This window comes from Myxine glutinosa, chromosome 2 (assembly GCF_964187855.1).
Source record: "Myxine glutinosa chromosome 2, kmMyxGlut1.1, whole genome shotgun sequence".
NCBI lineage: Eukaryota > Metazoa > Chordata > Myxini > Myxiniformes > Myxinidae > Myxine > Myxine glutinosa.
The window spans coordinates 117507424-117533275 of NC_136262.1; the positions used below are offsets into that span (position 1 = coordinate 117507424).

The 25852-nt window shown below is 48.3% G+C and overlaps 1 protein-coding gene and 1 long non-coding RNA gene across 5 annotated transcripts in view; one reads left to right on the plus strand and one right to left on the minus strand.

Moving 5' to 3' along the window:
* The window catches only part of PPIH (peptidylprolyl isomerase H), a 43617-nt gene that overhangs the window by 2961 nt on the left and 14804 nt on the right, over nt 1-25852 (minus strand). Inside the window, exons 1-6 of one of the 4 annotated variants that reach the window (XM_078771506.1) lie at nt 25282-25599; nt 4687-4760; nt 4514-4537; nt 2470-2514; nt 2318-2360; nt 1992-2084 (exon numbers count right to left, since the gene is read on the minus strand). In XM_078771506.1, the coding sequence (XP_078627632.1) occupies nt 1992-2084; nt 2318-2360; nt 2470-2514; nt 4514-4537; nt 4687-4688 (207 nt within the window). In that variant the 5' untranslated portion in view covers nt 4689-4760; nt 25282-25599. Of the gene's footprint in view, nt 1-1991; nt 2085-2317; nt 2361-2469; nt 2515-4513; nt 4538-4686; nt 4761-7101; nt 7326-25281; nt 25600-25852 lie in introns of those variants that run through there. The other 3 variants (XM_068107309.2, XM_068107310.2, XM_068107308.2) reach the window with 3 other exon arrangements.
* On the plus strand, nt 7720-11221 carry LOC137421344 (uncharacterized). The gene is made up of 2 exons (XR_010983303.2): nt 7720-7809; nt 10854-11221. It is a non-coding gene; the product is annotated as an uncharacterized LOC137421344 (long non-coding RNA).

Sequence of the window (25852 nt, forward strand, 5' to 3'; positions counted from 1 at the left end):
GACCGAGGACTTGCCAGAATGTACTTTTTTTAAAACCATTTTGGATCAAGTTTTTCGTTTTTTCCAAGATGGCGGCCGAACCACGTGACCGGTGACGTCATCATTATTTGTTTTCTAAACTAATTTATTCCTATATTATGCTCAAGAAATTTCATCTTGATCGGATGAAGTTTTGTACTTGTTGAATTATGACGTCATAATGGAGGCACCTACGACATCATCATTAACATATTTTATTTCCCATGGATAGTTCTTTACAATGAGCCATGTCTCAATTTTTTATATTCAGCACTTTCGGAGATATAGAGGTGCAAAGTTCTTCCAAGATGGCGGCCGAACCACGTGACTGATGACGTCATCATTTTTTTGTTTGTTTTTTTTCTCCACCAGTTTATGCCGACATGACGCTCAAGAAATTGCATCTTGATTGGATGAAGTTTTGTACTTGTCGAATTATCGAATTATAAAAAATATATATAACCACCTTTAGAGGCCATTTTTTCCCTGCAAGCGGGGGTTGGCCTTTTTCGGGAACCGTGGTTGTTGGTTGTTTGCTGTTGTTGTTGTTGTTGTTTTCTCAAACGGGTTGTCGAATTATCGAATTATGACGTCATAATGGAGGCCTCAGGCCGAGAGAGTTAAAAATTGGGCACAGTCTATTACAGGGCAAGGCGAATATGTGTGTAAAGTATGGCGATGCTATGTGCAACGGTGTAGACGTATTACTGCGCACAAACAGACAAACAACAGACAAACCAACCAACCAACCAACATACTTGCCGGAATCTTTTCCGGCAAGTAACAAACAGGCAGACGGGTGAAAACATAACCTCCATCCACCTTCGGTGGCGGAGGTAACGAGATATCTGTGAGCACAAAGGGATCGCCAGGGGTAAGCCTCCCTTGGTGCCCGCGATTCAATGATGGCCATATTTTTTAATCGGACCACCATATGACCTTGGCCTTATATATTTAGGGATCGAGTGTAAATTAATTAAATGTGCCCTCATCCACAATCTATCCATAAAACAACATCATGAAAATCAGAGGAAAATTTATCAAAGTTATGATCAAAAACGTGTTTTTAGTTAATTAGGTCACAATCCGAAAAAAGCAGAGCAAGGACACAGAGCAAATATCAGGTGCACAACTTCAGTGCAGGTAAACTATTATGATGCAACAATATCTTGGAAGACCAAGCGGTCTTTGGGATTCTGCGTTGGCAAAATTGAGCAATGCCAAAAAAACAAACACGTTATTTTTTTCAGACCACCATTTGTGTATTTGTGCCTTGCTCTAGGCCAGTGTTTCTCAAACGGTGGGTCGTGACCCCCAAGGGGGTCATGAGTGGGTTTCTAGGGGGAGGGGAGTCATGAGCTGTCTGCGCTGAGAACGACTTTCCGACGTGAACTTGCATTCGCAATCTTAGTAGCGATCAAATCTAGAGCCGGAAACAGGCTGATTGATGTAGAGAGCGAGCTACGACATTCGCCGAATAAGACTAGTTCACAAATTCACATGTGTGCTCTAAGTAAATAAAAGGGCCCAGGTTACAGCCTTTTTGGTACTCCTGTAGTCAAGGTTGGCACAGATGGGCCCAGCCCAGTTTTCCCCACCTGGGTTAAAAAAAACCCCTTGAATAAACCCAGTATTTTCCCCAGTAAAGTGGGTTTTTTTTTTCAAAATCTCCATTCCAGTCTTCACGACCAAATTCCAGGACAGGATGTCGTCTGGCAAATGTGGCTGAGAAACACTGTTCTAGGATGTGAAACTTCATTCCGAAAATCATCAGACACTGGCAGAAAAAAGAGGGAGAAAATCCTAAGTGGTGAGGTCCCATTAAAAAGTGGGGGCACCAATTGTAGAAACAAACCCTACAACAAGTACAAGTCTTCTGCTATCCTATATTGGGGAGGCTTATATAAACACGGCTTACACGAGTAAAGAATAATAATAATAAAGTAACGAACAATAGCAATGACTATCGTTACCATAGAAAGGAGGCCCGGGGACATGTGCCTCATTTTGAAATTCTCATCCATGAATGGACCGCGATAGATACTTGTCAGGCCTGTACCATCGCCCTGTGGTTTGGAGCAAAGAGCGGAGTTCAGTGAACATGAATATGGATAAGCAACATCGTTTGTGTTACTGGGTGAAGAAGGTCTGTGTAAGGTACAGGTGGATGTGATGAGATGGGAGGTGATAAAGGAAGAACTAATCCATGGGTGTCGTAAGCAGAGTGAAAGAGAGGAGATCAAAATATGACAAGAATGATAACGGTGATTTAAAGACGAGATTTCTGACCAAAACTCACATTCACGAAATCCCCTCCTTGAATCATGAAATCCTTGATAACTCTGGGGGAATGGAATAGAAACAGGAAATGTGGAAGTTAGAAGCCAAGTCAGAGTGCACTCGCCAGGACCATCCAGCATTAGGGCCTCTACTTGTGTACTCATTACTCACCTGTGAAATGATGCCCCTTTATACCCAATAGGAACTCCATCTTTCCTGTAGGAACAAGGAATATTAACAGCTTTGACTTACCGCACTCCAAATTATAGTCTGGAAAACTGTCGGGGAAATTACCAAAGTTCAAAGTGCCATAACTTTGTCAAACATGATCGAAATGTCGTGAAGTTCGAACTTGATCTGTAACTTATCATGAGGAAACCATGTGCCAAGTTTGAAATCATTAGCATTAAGCGTTTAGAAAAAAAGTCCGGAAAACTGTTCTTTGCGTGACGGACTGACAGACTGACCGACGGAGGGACGGAGTGCAAACCTATAGTCCCCTCCGGTGTACACCGGTAGGGGACTAATAAAGGAAACATATCCGTATGGTATACTTGGGACCATTGTTGTGGAATGCAGCATCGATTAAACAAAATACAACTTGCTGACTGTGATGAAATATGATGTAACGTCTCGAGCCGAGTGACTTGGGCGAAGGGACGACCTTGAGGGAACTTATACAAGTTGGGTCCATTCGGTGCGCGGGCTGGTGGCATTCTGTAACCCAGTGCCGAGACTATTGAGATTTAACAGGTACGTAATTGCTTGCTTGCAGGAAGCTAGATGCAGATGTATGTTTGATTGCTTTCTTTGTAGTGCTAATGATCTACATTCTTTTGTGTTGTAGGATGAGTAGAGATATAGTTCAATAAAACCTCATTTATTGGAAGAGGTCTGAGTTTTGTTTTACAACAAATGTATTGAACTCAACTTATATAAGCTCCCTCAAGGTCGTCCCTTCGCCCGAATCTTCTCTTCACTCAGCTCGAGAAATTGCATCATATTTCATCACATTCACCCTCCGTCAAAATCAAGCAAGCAATAAAGCTATAACAAGAAAATGGAGCAGCCTAATAAAAGCACAGAATTACTACCAACCGAGGTGATTCGGTGGCTGGCACAGACGGCCCGAACGGGTGCGATATATCCCTTCCCGGCCAGATCCTTCACTGCCCGTAGCGAGAAGTTCGTCCGTGCCCGTGAATATCGTCTGGACTTTACCGTGACGGGATGGCATTCGGTAACACAATCGATGTTGCTTATTGCAAGATGAAGAAGACTGTCTGAAGCCGAGCCATTGCCATTTTACGCAAAATCAATAGCATTCGAAACAAGCACAGAGCGTGTATATTGTCTGAATGAATGAATGAATGAATAAATAAATAAATAATGGAGTAATGCTCTTTCCTATGGACTGGGACTTCAGCATCACACCCGTCTCTCCTGAATTTTGTGGAATCTAAAGCTCTGAACACCATTGGACTATCCCATGATGAAGCCCAATCACAAGGCCTGCAGCTCTCGCATGGCAGGTAGGTCGGTGCACTCTGTCTCTCTCTTTTACTACTTCTCCTACAGTCCAGCTCAATCTACTCTCACTGTCCTCAGTCCCTGTCCCCTAGAGTTTCAAGCAGGTGGTGCATCACCATCTCATGTCACCCCACCCCCCATCTCTACCAACGATCTTCTCTACCCCCAAGTAATCCAACCCACTTAATTGCAGGTTGTTGTGTTTCTTCCTGTCCTCTCTCACCTTTTCTTGTTCATTCATTCCCTGCTTGTTGTGATCACCGATTACCCCACTGTCATTGCCTTTTTACCCTGTTACCTCACTCTTCCATGGAGCCTCGATGTTGCATCCAAGGTAATGAATAACAGAAGGATAGATGGAGGCTGTAAGTGGTTGATGCGAAGATGCATTGAAGGAATATAAATAAATATTTTGAGGGTAGTAAGGAGGTGAAAAATAAAAAGGTGAATAAGTTGATGTGAACCTTGTAACTATCCAAACAACCTCTGTATGTGTAGTAAGTTTTGATTGGCATCACCCCCAGAGCCCTTGTCGATGATGTTGTGATAAGTTTGTTCAAAGCCTCGCATCGTGTCGTATCCTTAAGCCATCATGCAATAAAACTACATGTATCATACAAGCTCTTCCTCAATCAGCCTTGACAATTACACATAGATCCATTCACGTGGAGGGTTGTTGTGTTACCTGAACTCTCCTGTGCAAAACTGCCTGCAACGGCAGCACGAATGGGGAGGGAATAGGGCGGCAAGGAGGGAGGGGGAGGTAGATTTATTAAGCTTTTCTTTAAACCATCTTCAAACAGCCCTTCCCAACCCGATGAGCATGTGGTTTCAACATCCGGATCCCACTCCTCTCACATTCACAACCTGAAATTCTCTGCAGTTTTTGGAACCACGTCGGCAAACAGCTCGACCTTCATCCTCCCGATATCCTGCGGAACAGCATTGTGTTTACTCGTACATTCTCCATTTCACGCTACGGGCAACGCATGGTACATAGACAGCAAAATAAAGCGATCGTTTTACTGTCCATGCACCTTCATTTCTGTATTTGATTATGCTGTACTCTTCCTCTGCTTGTTATATATGATTAATAAAGATTGGGTGAAACAGGCGCATATTAGAGCACATGGCTCATGGAACTGGGATTCCAGGTATGAATCCCACACCTTGTTTAGATTTGTCCATTATTTACTGTTCTTGGAATTCATGTATATACAGTGCATTCAGAAAGTATTCAGACCCCTTCACTTTTTTCACATTTTCTTATGTTGCAGCCTTATGCTGAAATCGTTTAAATTCATTTTTTCCCTCATCAATCTACACTCAATACCCCATAATGACAAAGAGAAAACAGGATTTTAGAAAGTTTTGCAAATTTATTAAAAAGAAAAAACTGAAATATCACATTTACATAAGTATTCAGACCCTTAACTCAGTACTTAGTTGAAGCACCTTCGGCAGCGATTACAGCCTCGAGTCTTCTTGGGTATGACGCGACAAGCTTTGCACACCTGGATTTGGGGATTTTCTGCCATTCTTCTCTGCAGATCCTCTCAAGCTCTGTCAGGTTGGATGGGGACCGTCGGTGGACAGCCATTTTCAGGTCTCGCCAGAGATGTTGGATTGGGTTCAAGTCAGGGCTCTGGCTGGGCCACTCAAGGACCTTCACAGAGTTGTCCCTAAGCCACTCCTGTGTTGTCTTGACTGTGTGCTTAGGGTCATTGTCCTGTTGGAAGGTGAACCTTCGGCCCAGTCTGAGGTCCTGAGCGCTCTGTTTCAGGTTTTCATTAAGGATATCTCTGTGCTTTGCTCAGTTCATTGTTCCCTCAACCGTGACCAGTCCCGCAGTCTCTGCTGCTGAAAAACACCCCCACAGTATGATGCTGCCATCACCACGCTTCACCGTTGGGATGGTATTGTGCAGGTGATGAGCGGTGCCTGGTTTCCTCCAGACATGACGCTTAGAATTGAGGCCAAACAGTTCAATCTTGGTTTCATTAGACCACAGAATCTTGTTTCTCACAGTCCGAGAGTCCTTTAGGTGCTTTTTTGCAAACTCCAAGCGGGCTTTCATGTGTCTTTCATTGAGGAGAGGCTTCCGTCTGGCCACACTGCCATAAAGCCCAGATCGGTGGTGTTGCAGTGATGGTTGTCCTTCTGGAAGTTTCTCCCATCTCCACACAGGATCTCTGGAGCTTTTTTTGTAGGCTTCCCCAGATCTGTGCCTCGACACAATCCTGTCTCTGAGTTCTGCGGGCAGTTCCTTTGATCTCATGGCTTGGTTTTTGCTCTGATATGCATTGTCAGGTGTGAGACCTTATATAGACAGGCGTGTGCCTTTCCAAATCATGTCCAATCAATTTAATTTACCACAGGTGGACTCCAATCAAGGTGTAGAAGCATCTCAAAGATGATCAAGAGAAATGGGAGGCACCTGAACTAAATTTCAAGTGTCATAGCAAAGGGTATGAATACTTATGTAAATGTGATATTTCAGTTTTTTCTTTTTAATAAATTTGCAAAACTTTCTAAAATCCCATTTTCTCTTTGTCTTTATGGGGTATTGAGTGCAGATTTATGAGGGAAAAAATGAATTTAAACGATTTCAACATAACTTATGTCATAAGGCTGCAACATAACAAAATGTGAAAAAAGTGAAGGGGTCTGAATGCACTGTGTGTACACATGTGTACGTGTACACATGTGTACGTGTACACATGTGTACGTGTACACATGTGTACGTGTACACACACAAGTACACACACACACACACACACCCTTTCGAAATTACAACATGAGTTCTCTTACAAGAAACATTGACGCAGAACTAGGCCATGAAGGCCATCAAAGCCTGTGTGATGGTTGCCAACCTGTGGTTGTTTGTCCGTGCTCTATCCTTTTTAAATAGTGAACCTCAAGCAAGTAGCACGTACCATTTTTCAATTCTTTGGTATGACGACTCGGAAGAGGTTCGAACCATTGGATACACCACCGGGGATGGTTCATCGCATTTCCGCACAGTATCAGTATAACGAACATTCTCCATTTACAATTCCCCGTTACCATGCCAACCAGGGATTCCCATGGCATGGATGTTATGGATATTGAATAGGTAACCAATAACCTGGACCGAGAATAGTGTCACGACACGTGTTTAATACCACAGAGTCTTCAACCTGAAACTCTCAACACACCACACCACACCACAAGCTCCTCCATGAGCCTGAACCCATATAAAAAGGAGCCAACAGATTCCATCTCTGTGCCCACCTGGCCGCCCACACTGATGTCCATAAACACAACCGGGTTTGCAGGCACCGTTTGCACCGCCATGCCGTTGCTGGCCCGTCAAGCTCGGCGCACTCCGTCTCCACTTCCTCTTCTTTAGATTGTAATGACGTTTTAAAATAGTGTAACACTTCTCTTTGGCAAATATGTTACTCAAAGAGCACGAAGTGCACGTTTACAATTTAGTAAATAATTTAACAGATTTCGGAGTATTCTAGAAAGCATTCGCTTATTATACTATCATGGCCGTCATACAGTGCACACAATAGCTAAGAAACAATACGGCGAATATGGACACAAGAGGGGGGCATTTCGCTCACAAAGGCTGTTCTTTATCCACACAGTACACGTACATTAATTCAATTATTTTAATCATTGTTTGTTTTATTTATTGTTTAATTATTCTTCATTGCACTCTTCGCCACTTGGGTTAAATTTAATGGACTGTCTCCAAACTGAGCTCCATGACAAAACACCAGTCTTAGAGTGAGAGAGATGACAAATGAACCTTATTCACAACAATAACAACCGAGGTAAAAAAAAACCAAAAAAAAAAACCCCATTGCCGTTCCTGGTTGAGCCCCTGCTCGGTAACCCCGTGCCCACTCTGACCAGAGGGTCGAAAACAAGTCCTGGCACTCGGAGTGGGAGAAGAGCGGAGTGGGGCAGAGACTGCTGAACATCATCAGGGTGTTTATTTGATATCCTTCAGCGATGAACACACATCGACGGTGCAATTAATAAATGAATGACAAATTAAACATTTCATTCGGTAAAACAACATGGCAGCATAAAGGGTACAAGGATGTATTTAAGAGAAAAGATGGAAAAATTATCAGAATAAAAATCGTTAAATAATTAAAGCAGATTCCGAGAAAATGAAAAAACAAAGATGGCGGAAAGAGGTAGGTGTATGTATGGAGAAATGTTTATACCCAAAAATCCAATTCCATGTTGGGTTGTTTTCTTTGGGGAGAACAAGTTTGGAGCACATACTGTCGTAGCCAAAAATATTGGCACCCTTGCACTTTTTTCAAATAATGCACCATTTCTTCCAGAAAATGGTTGGAATTAAAAAATATTTTGGTATCAACATTTGTATTTCTTTGGTTTTCAGTGGAACAAAACAAAAAAAGCTGAACAAATTACTAAATCTTCACTTATTCTACACAGAAATCCTAAAATGGCCTGGACAATATTATTGGCACCTTTTAGAAGTTGTTAGAAATAATCAGATTTCAAGCAGGTGATTCTCCTTTACTTTGGAATGGAACTCACCTGTGGTGAGTTCCAGGTGCCTGCAATATTTTTTTAAAATCACTCATTGAACCAGTTTGTATAGAGAAAAGGAGTCATTCTGCTGTTTTGTATCGCTGTGTGTACTGCAATGAGCATGGAGAAAAGAAAGAAAACCAGAGAATTGTCTGAGGAGATCAGACACAAGATTGTACCCAAGCATGGACAATCTCAGCGCAACAAGTCCATCTCCAGAGACCTTGATGTTCCTGTGACCACCGTACGCAATGTTATCAGGAAGTTTAAGGCCCATAGCACTGCAGTCAACCTCCCTGGACGTGGCGGCAAGAGGAAACTTGATCGAAGATTGCAGCGAAGGATTGTTCGAATGGTGGAGAAAACACCTTGATCACCTGCCAAACAGATTCAAGCTGAACTTCAGACACAAGGTACGACAGTTTCAACTCGCACCATCCGGCGCCAACTGAATGAAAGGGGGTTTTATGCTAGGAGACCCAGGAGGACCCCACTGCTGAGAGACATAAGAAAGCCTGACTGGAGTTTTCCAAAACACACCTGAACAAGCCAAAATCTTTCTGGGAGAATGTCCTGTGGACAGATGAGATCAAATTAGAGCTTTTTGTTAAAGCACATCATCTCTATGTTTACAGAAAACAAAATGAAGCCTTTAAAGAAAAGAACACCTTCCCTACAGTCAAACATGGAGAAGGTTCAGTGATGTTTTGGGGTTGCTGTGCTGTCTCTGTCAATGGGTACCTTGAATGTGTGCATGGCATCATGAAATCAGGAGATTACCAAGGCATTTTGGAGCACAATGTTCAACCCAGTGTCAGAAAGCTGGGTCTCCGTCGAAGGTCATGGGTCTTGCAGCAGGACAATGACCCATTACCCAAACACACTTCAAAAAGCACCCAGGAATGGTTCAAGACAAAACTCTGGACTGTTCTGAAGTGACCAGCAATGAGTCCAGATCTAATTCCCATTGAACACCTGTGGGGAGATCTGAAAACAGGAGTTGGGAGAAGGTACTCTTCAAATCTGGGAGAAGTGGGGCAGTTTGCACAAGAAGAGTGGGACAAACTGCCAGTAGAGAGGTGAAGGAAGCTCATTCATGGCTATAGAAGTTCTGTCACTGAAGCTTTTGGGTCTCACTATCTGCCATGATCTTTCCTGGGAAAACCACATTTCCAAGCTGGCCTCCAAAGCCAGTCGCCGACTGGGCATCCTCCGTCGTGCGAAGTCCTTCCTTGGCACACCTGAGGTCCTCACCACATACAAGGCTTTCATCCACAGCTCAATGGAATACTGCTCTCCCCTCTGGGCTGGTGCTCCTGCCTCACACCTAGCTCATCTTCACGCTGTTGAAACCAAAGCGTTCAGAATCATTGGAATCTCCCGCGATGACGCTATCTCCGAGGGCCTTTCACTTACTCACCGCAGGCAGGTTGGTGGTCTTTCCGTCTTCTACCGACTCCTCTCTGGCCTTGCTCCCCCAGCTCTCTCTGGGCTCTGTCCCCCAAATATTCCTACAGGTCGCACAAGATCTGCCTGCAACCCTCTTATGGTTAAACTGCCAAAATCAAGACTCTCTGCTCACCTTCACTCCTTCATTCCTCTTTTCTCCTGCCTCTGGAACAAACTCCCTCACTCTCTTCAATCCCACTCCTCCCTCCAGGTCTTTAAAACGGCTGTTCACCACCATCTCTTATGTTCCCCAATCCAAAACCTTGATCTTTTCTACCCCCGCTAATTTCACCCCAAATCCACTTTTTTGAGGTGACTTTTGTCTTCTTTCCTGGAAGTCCTTGGTGTCCTTGCGTTTTATACCTATCCTGCCTCCCCCAGGCCCTCTGCCTCCCACACATCTCCCGATGTCCCTGCCCTCAAATGTTGTGTTTGTGTGCTTCCTCCCCTTCTCTCCCCAATCTTGTCGACCGCTCCCCTTTTTATATACTTTGTTTACTTGTTTGTTTGATTTGTTTGTTTGATATATGTTAGCTCTTTCACGAGCCTCGACTCCGTATACAAAAAAAAATAAAAAAAATAGGAAGCTCTTGACTGCAGTTATTTTGTCCAAAGGTTGTGATACCAAATATGAAGTCTCGGGTGTCAATTTTGTCAATGCCACTTCTTTTTATTTTCTGATTTAAAAGGATAAATTAAGTTCTGAATCAAAAACAAAGGTTCTGTAATATTAACAGTGAAATAAAGAATTGTGGAGACCAAATACTTTTGTCAATTTCAACTTATTTTTAGAGAAAATTGTGAGTTATTCGAAAAAAGTGCAAGGGGGCCAATATTTTTGGCCACGACTGGAGAACCCTCAATATCTTGATGGATTCCCTGGGAGTAAAGGAACAGCTCAGAAATCCTGGAGTACAGGGTACATGTCACAATGTCTTGCCACCCCCTTGTAAAAGTTGTGATATGCCTACTTGTGTGCAGAGTGTTCATTGTTTCGTTTTTCCCTTTCCCAGATTGGCATATTCACGGGTGATACAAGCAATGACACCATTGGATGACGGATTGTTGGCAATGTCTGGGTTCACTGGTCACCTTGAAAGGCGCACCTGTCGACAGATGAGCATCCCCTTTAAGACTTCATGAAATAGATTGTTGTTGCACAGCAGCACAACAAAACCACCGACGACCTTAAACAAGCAGTGAGACTTCCTGTGAATGGAATCCACCCACAAATGGTCCGGAAAATGTCCGCACACAAAATGGCGAAACAAACATGGCGGACATTCTATTCTCTGTGATACCAATGATGGAGTACAGACACGTGAGGCTTGTGTCACATGATGTGAAATGTGTAATGAAATAAAAGAGCACTACAAATGTATGTCACGTGGTATACCTTGTGGAACCCTTCGGTGTTGTCATGTCAGATAATATGATAAAAGGGAACGTGACAAGACATTGTGGCCACCTGTGCATAAAGTTCTGGGGCACATAAATTACATAATATGTACCTGAGGCTGAGAGTATTGAGGGAGGCGACTGAGCAGGTAAGTGGGAGGTGGCTGAGCAGGTAAGCGAGAGGTGGCTGAGCATGTTAGCGTGTGTCTAGAAGCAGGTAAGCGAGAGGTGGCTAAGCAGGTAAGCAGGAGTTGGCTAAGCAGTTAAGTGGGTGGCTGAGCAGGTAAGCGAGAGGTGGCTGAGCAGGTAATCGAGATGTTAACAGATATATTTAAAAGTTCACCTGAGTCAGGACCGGTAATAAAGGATTGGAGAGTAGTAAATGTAACAACTTTATGGACTTATCTAATAAAGGATCCCAAGAAGAATTGGGGACGTGTACACCTGTTAGTTTGACTTCAGTTGTGGGGAAGATGTTGGAGACATTAATTGGGGACCATATGAGGAATCATTGAAATAAATATAAACTAATTACAGGTAGTTAGCATGGGTTTACCAAAGGTAGATCTTGTCGAACAAATATTTTCGAGTTCGATGAAGCTGTTTCTGATTGGGTGGATGAAGGAATGGCAGCGGACGTCATATGTACAGGTAGCTTTAAAAAAAAGTAGATTATTTCAGCAGCTTGATATTCTGTCGTTTCTAATGCTATATCCTTCTCTCTTGCAGATTATGGTGGTGGTGGTGGTGTTGGTATGCCATTTCTAAGAAGTAGTCAGTAGGACCCTCTTGCATGTTATGGTGGTGGTGGTGGTGGTGGTGGTATGCCATTTCTACGAAGTAGTCAGTAGGACCCTCTTACATGTTATAGTGGTGTTGGTGGTGGTGGTGGTGGTGTGCCATTTCTAAGAAGTAGTCAGTAGGACCCTCTTGCATGTTATGGTGGTGGTGGTGGTGGTGTGCCATTTCTAAGAAGTAGTCAGTAGGATCCTCTTGCATGTTATGGTGGTGGTGGTGGTGGTGGTAGTGGTGTGCCATTTCTAAGAAGTAGTCAGTAGGACCCTCTTGCATGTTATGGTGGTGATGGTGGTGGTGGTGGTGGTGGTGGTGGTGTGCCATTTCTAAGAAGTAGTCAGTAGGACCCTCTTGCATGTTATGGTAGTGGTGGTGGTGGTGGTGGTGGTGGTGTGCCATTTCTAAGAAGTAGTCAGTAGGACCCTTTTGCATGTTATGGTGGTGGTGGTGGTGGTGGTGGTGGTATGCCATTTCTAAGAAGTAGTCAGTAGGACCCTCTTGCATGTTATGGTGGTGGTGGTGGTGGTGGTGGTATGCCATTTCTAAGAAGTAGTCAGGAGGATCCTACGTCAACTATGGTGTTCACAGTGGAAGAAAAAGTGAAAATTGTGACTTTGTGGTTTGAGACAAAATCCAACATGCAGGTGCGGCAGGTGCGCCGACGATACTGTCAGTATTACAATGTTCACACCTGTAATGTATCTTCCAATGGGAGCATCCAGCGGTTTGTGAAGCACTTCCAAGCACATGGAAGCATAAAGAATCAAAACAAGGCAACAGTCGCTGCCGTCGAAGTGTTACCAAGGGAACATTGATCTTGTGAGAGATTCTGCTATCGAAAGTCCTAAGAAATCCCACAACGTCAGCATTCCCGAGAAATCGCGATCTCCGCCTCATCTGTTTGGCGCATTCTACTTCTGAACTCAACTTGGATCAACTCCTTGTGGTTCAGTGATGAAGTGTAGCGGCTGCCGCTGGGGTTACACAATCGCCTTGCACCTATCAAGGACGCGGAGCGATCACCAGGCCGGGCTCGTCCAGGACGCCCGGGCAGGCCCGCGCTCGACTTGCCAGGCCTCGGTCGGGACGCCCGGGCAGGCTCGCCCTCAACTTGCCAGGCCGCAGCCGGGACGCGGGGCCACGCCCCCTGGCGCCAGGCCTGGGCAAACCCCCTGGCGGAATAGATATATATTGCTGACCGTAAAACGTTTTTCCCAGAGTGCCTGAGTGTTTGATTCGAATAAAGCAGCTCAGATGAATTCAAGCTTTTTGTCGCGTCCATTCTTTCGATCGACGTGGGAGCCACAGCTCCTTCATTGGTGACCTACCGACATGGACACGGCAGTGACGCTTAAACTGCCTACCTTCTGGGAGGCTCACGCGGCTGTTTGGTTCGCTCAGGCGGACTCTCAGTTCGCCCTGCGAGGCATCACCGCGGACGACACCCGCTTCCACCATGTTGTGGCGGCGCTTGGTTCCGCCACCGCGGCCCGCGCCTTGAGCCTCCTCGAGCACCCGCCGGCTGCTGACAAATACGGCGCGATTAAGAAGCTTCTACTCGATGCTTTCGCCCTCCCAGCGGCGGAACGCGCACGGCGCCTGCTCGATTTGCCCGAGCTCGGCGACACGCGCCCTTCCGAGCGAATGGACTACATGCTTTCGCTGCTCGGCGAGCACTCTCCGGCATTCCTGTTCCGGGAGCTGTTCCTCCGTCAGCTGCCTAACCCGGTACGCCTCGCCCTGGCAAGCACGACGATCACAGATCCCCGGGCCCTTGCCAGAGAAGCCGACAAAATCTCCGCCGCGGGACAGCGCATCGCAGCGGCGACATGGGACCCGCCGCCGCCTGATGCACCATCCATGGCGCCCGAGCACCCGGCGCGTTCGACGGCCGAACTGCCGACGCAATTGGCGGCCGCTATACCGAGCCGACCACGTCCAGCACGACGTCCGAAGCCTCCACCCGACCAAGCGTGGTGTTCCTATCATGCCAGGTTCGGACAGAAGGCCCGGACATGCCGACCCCCGTGCACCTTCGGCGGGTCGGGAAACGGCCAGGCCGGCGTTCATTACCTGCCATGAGCGCCGGCCACAGTCACACGGGCAACTTACTGTTCATCACGGACAAAGCGTCCGGACGGCGCTTCCTGTGCGACACCGGCGCCCAACTGAGCGTCATGCCCGCCTCTGACCAGGACAGGCAATCCGCGGTTTGCGGCCCCTCCTTGGTTGCGGCCAACGGATCGACTATCCGCACCTTCGGCCCGCGCAACGTCACCCTCTGCTTCGGCGGCCAACGCTTTGCTTGGACGTTTGTAACCGCCAACGTGCCCATGGCTCTGCTAGGCGCCGACTTCCTCTGCGCACACGGACTGCTGGTGGACGTCCAACGGCGTCGTTTAATCAACGCTGAAACCTTCAGCTCCCTGGTATGCACATTAAGCAGCTCCGCGCCGACCGAGCTGGCATGCACCGTCCCGGCGGCGAACGAGTTTGCTCGCCTGCTCGCGGAGTTCCCGGCCCTCACGCGGCCGACGTTTTCGGCCGTCGCAGTACGGCATGGGATCGAGCACCACATACCAACCACGGGCCCGCCGGTCTACGCCAGGGCCCGCCGCCTCGACCCAGCCAAGCTTGCCGTTGCGAAGGCCGAATTCGACGCGTTGGAGCACCTCGGCATCGTGCGGCGCTCCGATAGCGCGTGGGCCTCGCCACTGCACATCGTGCCAAAGCCGGGGGGTGGATGGCGCCCGTGTGGCGACTACCGCCGTCTTAATGACGCTACAACACCCGACAGGTACCCGATCCCGCATATCCAAGACTTCTCCGCCCGTCTGGCGGGACGGGTCATTTTTTCGAAAATTGATCTCATACGGGGATATCACCAGGTACCTGTCAGGGCGGCCGACGTCCCTAAAACGGCAGTCATCACGCCGTTCGGCTTATTCGAGTTCTTGCGGATGCCGTTTGGTCTCAAGAACGCGGCTCAGGCGTTCCAGCGCTTGATGGACGGCGTGCTGCGTGACCTGCCGTTCCTTTTCGTTTACCTGGACGACATCCTCGTCGCCAGCACGTCCCGGGCCGAGCACCTCCTCCACCTCCGAACACTGTTCGGGCGCCTCAGCGAGCACGGCCTCATCGTCAACCCGGCCAAATGCCACTTCGGCACGACGGCCGTTGATTTTTTGGGCCACCACATCACCAAGAACGGGGCTGTGCCGCTGCCAACCAAGGTCGAGGCCATCACCACTTTCCCGCGTCCCCGCACCATAAAGGCCCTGCAGGAATTCCTGGGAATGGTGAATTTTTATCACCGCTTCGTGCCCCGCGCTGCTCAACTCATGCGGCCCCTCTACGAAGCCCTCCGGGGCAAGCCGGCCAAGCACGACATCGCCTGGTCCGCAGCAATGGATGCGGCCTTCCAAAGCTCAAAGCGGGCCCTCGCCGACGCAACACTGCTCGCTCACCCGGTGCTCAACGCTCCCATCGCCCTCACCACGGATGCCTCTGACTACGCGGTGGGCGCCGTACATGAGCAATGGGTGAACGGGGTTTGGCAGCCACTCGCTTTTTTCAGCCGGCAGCTCCGGCCGAACGAGCTCAAATACAGCACGTTTGACCGGGAGCTCCTCGGTCTACACCTGGCCGTCCGCCATTTCCGCCACCTCCTGGAGGGCCGACCTTTCACGGCGTTCGTCGACCACAAGCCGTTGGTTTACGCAATGGCCAAGGTCACGGAGCCATGGTCGGCCCGCCAACAGCGCCACCTCTCCGCCGTGTCGGAGTTTACCACGGACATCCGGCACGTCGCCGGCAAAAACAACGCCGTGGCCGACTGTCTTTCCCGGGCCAGCGCGAACGCGGTCCACCTGGGCGTGGATTTTGCGCTTATGGCGGCGGACCAAACCGCCGACACCACGGTGCAAGCCCTCCGGGCGGCGGACACGGGCCTCCGCCTGGCCGACATCCCCTGCGCGGACACTGTCCTGCTCTGCGACGTCTCCCAAGGCCGGCCTCGCCCCATCGTGCCCGTCACCTGGCAACGCCGCATCTTCGCCTCCCTCCACGGCCTTTCCCACCCGGGCCGGAAAGCTTCCCAGAAGCTGGTGTCGGCGCGTTTCGTCTGGCACGGCCTTCGTCGGGACGTCCGCGATTGGACCAGCGCCTGCACCGCCTGCCAACGGGCCAAGGTCCACCGACACACCCAGGCCCCGCTGGCACCTTTCACCGTGCCCGAACGACGTTTCGACCACGTCAACGTGGATCTGGTGGGCCCCCTTCCCCCATCACGAGGGTTCACACACCTGCTCACCATGGTGGACAGGACCACCAGGTGGCCGGAGGCCGTTCCCCTCGTCTCCACCACCACCGCCGACGTGGCGCAGGCCTTCATCGCCACCTGGGTCGCCCGCTTCGGCGCACCGGCGGACATCTCGTCAGACCGCGGACCACAGTTCACCTCCGAGCTGTGGGGCGCGGTCGCCCGCAACCTGGGGGTCAAGCTCCACCGTACTACGGCCTACCACCCCCAAGCAAATGGGTTGTGCGAGCGATTCCACCGCTCCATGAAGGCCGCGCTCATGGCCGGCCTTCAAGACGGCGGTTGGGCCGACCGGCTGCCGTGGGTCCTTTTGGGCCTTCGCACGGCCCCCAAGGAGGACCTCCAGGCATCCACCGCCGAGCTGGTCTATGGCCAGGTGCTACGCGTCCCGGGCGAATTCGTGCCCGACGCTACCAGCCCCTGGTCCGCAGCTCGCCAGCGCTCGGACCTCCAGGAGGCCGCCCGACGGTTTGCCCCCGTGCCGACATCCCACCACGGTGACCCCCAGTCCTACGTCCCCCCAGCACTCCGCACCGCGGAGTATGTTTTTGTGCGTCACGACGCACATCGGCGGCCACTCCAGCCGCCGTACGACGGGCCCTTCCGGGTGCTGCGACGGGACGACAAGTCGTTCGTCATCGACATCGGCGGCAGGTCAGACCGGATTGCAGTGGACCGCCTCAAGCCGGCGCACGTGGACGTCGACCACCCACCACGGGTGGCCCTCCCGCCGCGGCGAGGCCGCCCCCCGTCCACGGTGCCCCCCACTCGACCGCCCACCACCTCACCGGACCCCCTCCCACGACCCGCCAGGGGTCGCTTCGGCCGGGTCATCAGGACCCCCCTCAAGTTGACCCTGCCGGTGCAAGTCGATTCTGGGGGGACGTGTGTAGCGGCTGCCGCTGGGGTTACACAATCGCCTTGCACCTATCAAGGACGCGGAGCGATCACCAGGCCGGGCTCGTCCAGGACGCCCGGGCAGGCCCGCGCTCGACTTGCCAGGCCTCGGTCGGGACGCCCGGGCAGGCTCGCCCTCAACTTGCCAGGCCGCAGCCGGGACGCGGGGCCACGCCCCCTGGCGCCAGGCCTGGGCAAACCCCCTGGCGGAATAGATATATATTGCTGACCGTAAAACGTTTTTCCCAGAGTGCCTGAGTGTTTGATTCGAATAAAGCAGCTCAGATGAATTCAAGCTTTTTGTCGCGTCCATTCTTTCGATCGACGTGGGAGCCACAGCTCCTTCAGAAGCACACTTCCATTTGAATGGGGCTATCAACCATCACAACAGCATCTTCTGGCATGCAGAGACTCCTGAGGAGGTGTCCGAGATGTCTCTCAATAATAATAATAATAATTCATTTATTTTGTATAGCGCTTTTCCAGAAGCCCAAAGGCGCTTTGACAGAGTGGCAAACATAATGCATAACAATACATGAAAACACACAATTGCAAAAAGACAAGAATCAATAGGGAAATATTTAAAGCAAAAGGAGGGAGAAGGAGAAGAGATAGTCAGGGGTTAAATGCTGTGGGTTGAATGTTGAATGCAGTGTTGAACAGGTGGGTCTTTAGTGATGTTTTGAATGTGGTGAGTGAGGAGGAGTCTCTGATGGTGTGAGGTAGTGAATTCCAGAGGGTGGGAGCAGCGATGGAGAAGGCCCTGTCCCCCCAGGATCTGAATTTGGTCCGGATGGAGGGGGTCAGGAGGTTGGTACCAGCAGAGCGGAGGTTGCGGGTGGGAGTGTGTCTGGAGAGGTGGTCAGCCAGGTAGGATGGGGCCAGGTTATGGAGGGCTTTGTATGTCAAGAGGAGGATTTTGTACTGGATTCTCTGGGGGATGGGGAGCCAGTGAAGCTTGTAAAGGACGGGGGTGATGTGGTCACGGGTCCGGGAATGGGTGAGTAGACGGGCAGCGGAGTTCTGAATGTATTGGAGTTTATTGGTGATTTTTGAGGGTGAACCATAGATAGAGGCTATTGCAGTAGTCCAGACGGGAGGTGATGAAGGCGTGGATGAGGGTTTCTGCAGCCGTGGAGGAGAGGGATGAGCGGAGACGGGCAATGTTTTTCAGGTGAAAGAAGGCTGACTTTGTGATCTGTTTAGTGTATTTGTCGAAGGAAAGGGTTTGGTCAAAGATAACGCCAAGATTCCGGATGTGAGGGGAGGTGGATACTGGGATACCGTCGATGTTGAGGGCAAAGTTATGGGTGGATTTTGTGAGCGTTTTTGGGCCAATGATGATTATTTCAGATTTATCACAGTTAAGCTTGAGGAAGTTGATTTGAAGCCAGGATTTTATTTCAGTGATGCAGTTTGTCAGGATAGAGTGGGTGTCGGTGGAGACGGATTTGGTGGAGATGAAAAGCTGGATGTCATCGGCGAAGCAGTGGAATTGGAGACCATGACGGCGGATTAAGTGACAGAGGGGGGACAGGTAAAGGATGAAGAGGAGGGGGCCAAGAACTGAACCTTGGGGGACACCTTGGGGGAGGGGAGCAGTGGGGGATTTGCAGTTATTGATGGAGATGAACTGGCATCTGTCAGAGAGGTATGATTTAATCCAAGAGAGGGCAGTGCCGGTAACGTTAAAGGTGGATTCAAGTCGGGTGAGGAGGATAGTGTGATCGATGGTGTCAAAGGCAGCGCTGAGGTCGAGGAGGACGAGAATGTTGAGGTTGCCAGCGTCAGAGGAGAGGAGAAGGTCGTTGGTGATTTTGAGGAGAGCAGTTTCAGTACTGTGGTTGGAGCGGAATCCGGATTGGAATGTTTCATACAGGTTATTGGCAGAGAGATGATGTTTGAGGTGAGTGGCTACAGCGCGTTCCAAAACTTTTGACAGAAATGGTAGGTTGGAGATGGGTCTGAAGTTGTTTAGGGTGTCAGGGTTTAGACCAGGTTTTTTTAGAATGGGGGTAACAGCAGCAATTTTGAGGGAAGGTGGGACGATGCCTGTAGACAGGGAGGAGTTTATTGTTGCAATGATAAGTGGAGAGAGAGCAGGGAGGGAGGCTTTGACAAAGCTGGAGGGGATGGGGTCAAGAGTGCAGGTGGCAGTTTTCATTCCTATGAGGAGTTCAGAGAGGTCAGTAGGGGAGATTGGGGAGAACCGAGACAGGGGATGGCAGGACAAGGGGGGGCAGGTGGTTGGAGGGGGAGCGGGTGCAGCGGTGGTCAAGCTGTTGTAGATGTTGTCAATTTTGCGTTGGAAGAAAGAGAGGAAGGAGATGCAGTTGTCTACTGTGAATGACTGGGTGGTGGTGTTCAGGGGGCGGAGGAGTTTGTTTATTGTCGAGAAGAGTGCTTTTGGGTTTCCAGAGCCAGAGTGGATAATTTGAGAGTAGTAGGCGGAGCGGGCGTGGGAGAGGGCATCTTTGTAGTGTTGTAGGTGGTCCTTGTAGGCTTGGGAGTGAACTGTGAGACCTGTTTTATTGCGGAGTCTTTCAAGTTGGCGAGCACGAGTTTTCATCAGGCGGAGTTCAGGGGTAAACCAGGGAGCAGAATGGGTGAAAGAAACTGTTTTGGTTTTTACAGGCGCAAGCTGGTCAAGGCAGGAGGAGAGAGTGTGGTTGTAGTAGTCAGTGAGGTCGGAAGGGGTGTGGAGGTCAATGAAGGGAGAAGTGGACATTTTTTCAGAGAGGGTGGATGAGAATGAGGTAGGTGAAAGAGCGTTTAGCTTACGGAAGTTGATTGTGCGATAATGCCTTGGTGTTGGGGCGGGGATGTTGATGGTCAGAGTGATGGCTAAGTGGTCAGAGAGGGTGAGGTCGGAGCCAGAGAGATGGTGCAAATTTAATCCAGTGGAGCAGACAAGGTCCAAAATGTGACCACGGATATGGGTAGGAAAGTCGACATGTTGAGTGAGGTTAAAGCAGGTGAGTAAATCAGTGAAGTCAGTGGTTATTGTGGAGTCAGTGGAGTCCATGTGGATATTGAAATCACCAAGGAGGAGGATTGAGGGGGAGAGGGAACATAGCTGGGTCAGAAAGTAGGAGAAGTCAGACAGGAATGATGGGTGTGGTTTGGGAGGGCGGTAGACGACAGCCATGACTGACTGCGTGCAACCAGAGAGTTTAAAAGCCAGGTGTTCAAATGATGGAGCAGATGAGATGGAGATGAGGTTGGTCTTGATGTCTTGACGGTGGATAACGGCAATTCCACCACCTCGGCCCTCCGAGCGTGGTTTATTGACGTAGGAATATCCATTGGGTGTGGTGAGGTTGAGCGTGTAGTAGTCCAGAGGTTGTTGCCAGGTTTCGGTGAGACAGAGAAAGTCCAGTTTGTTATCCAGGATGTATTCGTTCAGGATGAGGCATTTGTTGTTGAGGGACCGGGTGTTGAACAGGGTGAGCTTGATGTTGTTTTGAACAGCAGGGATGAATTCAGGTGATTTAGCCAGGGTTCGTAGGCAGGACGTGCGATCGTGTGCGTTGCTGTGACCAGGTGCGCTGGGACGAAGAGTGAGAGTGCGCTGAGCCGACCAGAGGACGGGGATGGAGTGACCTGATTGCAAATAAACAAACTTACGACCGGAGCCACGGTGAATGTACCTGGGTCGTCGGAGGAGTCCATTTGATTTGATGGCAGAGATGCATGATGGTGCAGAGACTCCTGAGGTGGTGTCCGAGATGTGTCTCAAGGGTGCAAAGACTCCCGAGGAGGTGTCTGAGATGTCTCTCAAGGGTGCAGAGACTCCTGAGGAGGTGTCCGAGATGTGTCTCAAGGGTGCAAAGACTCCCGAGGAGGTGTCTGAGATGTCTCTCAAGGGTGCAGAGACTCCTGAGGTGGTATCTGAAATGTCTCTCAAGGGTGCAGAGACTGCTGAGGTGGTGTCTGAGATGTCTCTCAAGAGTGCAGAGACTCCTGAGGTGGTATCTGAGATGTCTCTCAAGGGTGCAGAGACTCCTGAGGTGGTGTCTGAGATGTCTCTCAAGGGTGCAGAGACTCCTGAGGTGGTGTCTGAGATGTCTCTCAAGGGTGCAGAGACTCCTGAGGTGGTATCTGAGATGTCTCTCAAGGGTGCAGAGACTGCTGAGGTGGTGTCTGAGATGTCTCTCAAGAGTGCAGAGACTCCTGAGGTGGTATCTGAGATATCTCTCAAGGGTGCAGAGACTGCTGAGGTGGTGTCTGAGATGTCTCTCAAGGGTGCAGAGACTCCTGAGGTGGTATCTGAGATGTCTCTCAAGGGTGCAGAGACTCTTGAGGTGGTGTCTGAAATGTCTCTCAAGGGTGCAGAGACTCCTGAGGAGGTGTCTGAGATGTCTCTCAAGGGTGCAGAGACTCCTGAGGAGGTGTCTGAGATGTCTGTCAAGGGCCCCAAGTCCATTTGCTTCGGTGCATTCAATGCCAGATGGGGGTATGCTGGAACCGTATTGGTTCGAGAACGCCAATGGTAACACGGTGAAAATGGCAATTACAAGCAGTATAATGAGTGTTTTTTGTGCACAAAGTCGAGGCTCGTGTAAGAGCTAACACATTAAACACAAAAACATAAACGGACACGTAAAACACATAATAAAGGGAGCGGGAGACAAGAGGGGAAGAGAGAGGGAAGCACAACAACAGTAGAGAACAGGGACATCGGGAGATCTTTGGAAGGAAGAGGGCTGGGGATAGGGGGGGACTTTATAAAACAAATGGACAATACTAGGGATTTAGAAATTTCTGGAATGAAGTCGGAGATGGAAGGAGGTGGGGTTGGGTTGTTTTAACGAGGGTAGAAAAGTTCAAGGTTTTGGATGGTGGGAGATAAGAGATGGTGGTGAACAGATGTTTTAAAGACCTGGAGGGAGGAGTGGGATTGAAGGGAGTGGGGGAGTTTGTTCCAGAGGCGGGAGAAAAGAGGAATGAAAGAGTGAAGGTGAGCAGAGAGTCTTGATTTTGACAGTTTAACCATAAGAGGGTTGCTGGCAGATCTTGTGCGACCTGTTGGAATATTTGGGGGACAGAGCACAGACAGAGCTGGGGGAGCAAGGCCGGAGAGGAGTCGGTAGAAGACAGAAAGACCACCAACCTGCCTGCGCTCTAAGGAGCACCTGTTTCAGATAAGAGCGACTACAGTTCGGACCACTTCGTTTCCATGTTCCGTATCCACGTGTGTCAAGGTACTCCCTACACAGTCTACAATGACGTCACTATCTTTTTTTACATCATAAAGTCATTTACAAACTCTTTTCGTTAAAAGTTAACCAGTGATTAAACCGATGTGCGTTATCTGCTGAAGTTGGAGAATTTTCCAACCCGATTGAAATTGTTTGCTCAACTTGTTTGCTGTTCGCCATGATTGGAATTTGAAGGTTGAGTTGAAGGTGCCCAAGCGGGCAAAAAATCCACAAGCAAAAGAAATGTGAATTAATATGACTTGTGAATCATGGATTAATGAATGAAAAGCGTCTTTGGGCTTCCTGAAAAGCGCTATATAAAATAAATGCATTATTATTATTATTAAAAGAGAAAACGACGACTGGACAGGTGAACAAACAACACTAAATTAATAAATTAGAGGTCACTTCGTGAAAAAGAAAACTTGTTAAATCTCTTGTTGTTGGAAACTTTCCCCTCAACCGTCCAAATTCCAAACAGACATCAAATTTAAAAAAGCAATAATTGCTTTCCACTTACTAATAGTTAACTCGAGAGTCCATAGAACACGATACCCCGCACAGTGTTGAGGTTTGTACTTCAATCTCAATTAAATCATGTTTTTAACCCTTAGGCTTAGATGCAGGTGTCAAAAATCCTACCTAACCGCAGCCATTGGGCCTCGGAGGCCCAACGGATGTATTCGTGTAGTTTTATTTATTTATTTTTTTTGTTATAGATTTTTTTTCTTTAATATCCTTTTTCAATCCAAGTCGATGCTCATGGATGTGTATTTGCTCAGACATGTGAATCATTGATCCTATTAGTTGGAAGAATCCCATATAAGTAATCCATCTTTTTCTTTTTCTTTTGCCAAAAATTTTTTTGGTTCTTGGTTTTTCAACTTTTTTTTCACTAAAACGTTGAGGCTCATGGAGGAGTATTTACTCAAAAAATATGATTCACTAATCCTTTTATTTAGAATGGATATGTCCACAACTCAAAAATCCTACACCTATGCAGCCATTGGGCTTGGGAGGCCCCACAAATGTGTGTGTGTAAAGTTTTTTAATTTTCATATTTTTGTCACTGAATTATTTGTAACCAAGTTATAGGAGCAAATAATGAGGCTCATATCAAGAAAATAATGAGATAACATAGCAGTACAACAACATTTATGCGGGGCCTCGAAGGTCCCAGGCCTGCATTCATGTCGGATTTTCGGTTTATAAGTGAAGAATGAAGATTTTCCCACGAGCCTGAATGAATTTTTTTTTTAATGTCACTGTATTTTGTGTAACAACATGAAAGTCGGTGAAAATGAGGCTCATTCTCAAAAAAAATTGTAGAGCATAGTTTTTGCAACAAAAAAAACCTTGTGGGTCTCTGAGGCCCAATCACTGCATCCAATCGTTAAATATTGTTTTTTAAAAATCCGTTTAGTGATTTTGAAGCAGTCTTATACCTTGCACGCACGCACGCCGACCTTGCACGTTGATTAATTGATTTGCACGGATTGAAATTGATTTTTGGAAAATATTGATAAAGAGCACATTTGATCATTTTAGAAGTTCGACCTTGAGTTGTTTGACCTCAAAAATAGTTGGTTTCTCAATTCAGTGAGGCATTCTGCGATTGCTGTTTAATAGTCAAGTTAATCGGATGAAAATTGACAATTTTTCAGATGAAAATTGATGATTTTAGAAGTTTGACCTTAAGTTGACCTTTGACCTTTTGACCTCAAAATTGTTGTTTTTCCCAATTCAGTGACTCAATGTACAAATGCTGTTCAACTTGGTGCCACATGGTGATGGTCCCTTTTCAACATGGTGCTTGTCTTTTTGCCACATGGTGCTGGTCTCTGTCACATGGTGCTGGTCTCTGTCACATGGTGCTGGTCTCTGTCACATGGTGCTGGTGGTCTGTCACATGGTGCTGGTCTCTTTGCAACATGGTGCTGGTCTCTTTGCCACATGGTGCTGGTCTCTTTGCCACATGGTGCTGGTCTCTTTGCCACATGGTGCTGGTCTCTTTGCCACATGGTGCTGGTCTCTTTGCCACATGGTGCTGGTCTCTTTGCCACATGGTGCTGGTCTCTTTGCCTCATGGTGCTGGTCTCTTTGCCACATGGTGCTAGTCTCTTTGCCACATGGTGCTGGTCTCTTTGCCACATGGTGCTGGTCTCTTTGCCTCATGGTGCTGGTCTCTTTGCCACATGGTGCTGGTCTCTTTGCCACGTGAGATTTTTCTCTTTGCCACGTGGCAGTTTTCCTCAAGCATTCACCAAGATGAGCAGAACCAGAAAGAAATAAAGAGAAATTTAGTTAATCATTTCTGTTTTGCACCCTCAGCTTCGTTCTGATGTGGTTTACCATTGGGGGGTCTTTTGATTTATATGTATGGTGACCCTCAAGTCAAGTGTTATTGCAGAAGGCGCTCAGACAAAAAGTCTAACAAGGTCAATGGGGTCTTTGTGGAAAAAAGGTTCTAATGGGGTCTACAAAAGGTTCTAATGGGGTCGATAGGGTCCACTGGGTCTTCGGGTTATAATGTATTCATGGTCTTGGAGGTGTTTGAGTTATAGAGGGTATTGAGGATTTTAGGGGTACGAAAGGGTCTTAGGGTTATAGAGGGTCTTAAAAGGTCCAAAGGGTATAAACGGTCTAAAGGGGGGTAAAAGTGTAAAGCGCTCTAAAGGTCTACATGTCTAAATGTTGTGGTCCAATAGTCCATAATTAATACCTAGTCAAGATCCAATAATATGTAATTAATAGATGTACTTACGGTCCAATTCACGTTCAAACAGTACGTAATTAATAGACATACTCAGAGGTCGACCAAGACTTCACCTCGACAAGGGTTCACCGTCCACCTGTTTCTTGGTTTTGTTGAGTATGTACTATGTAGATATGCTGTGAATCGGTTGAAAAAATGACGTTTACATGACCTTGACCTTTTGACCTCAAAACCAATAGGCTTCAGCTTGTTCGTCACGAGCTCTAGCAGGTGTGGTGACAGAACAGAACCGCGCACGGAGGAAGATCCCATGAGGAGCTGGTTCATCGCAATCCTCCATTTTCCCGGCCGTGGATATTATTTGTTTGTCCAGCAGAACAAATGTCTGAGGCGGGAACGATTTGTGTGGCAACAGCTTTTCAAACCGACAGGAAACACCCGAGGTTACCAGGAAACCCACGAAAGATTTCCCGCCGCAAGAGAGCTGAAGAAGGCGGGAAAGGAACAGATGCGTCACCAAATATATATTATAAATAAAACAATTATTCGTTTTTAACGGTAGCGCCACAAATCTAACCGGGGCTAGTTTGTAACAGCGGTAGTCGTGTAAAAAAATTGACGATTATATTAAGTAGGAAAAAACCGAAGAACGCGTGCGGTGACGTCACTGTCCGCCGAGCTCAA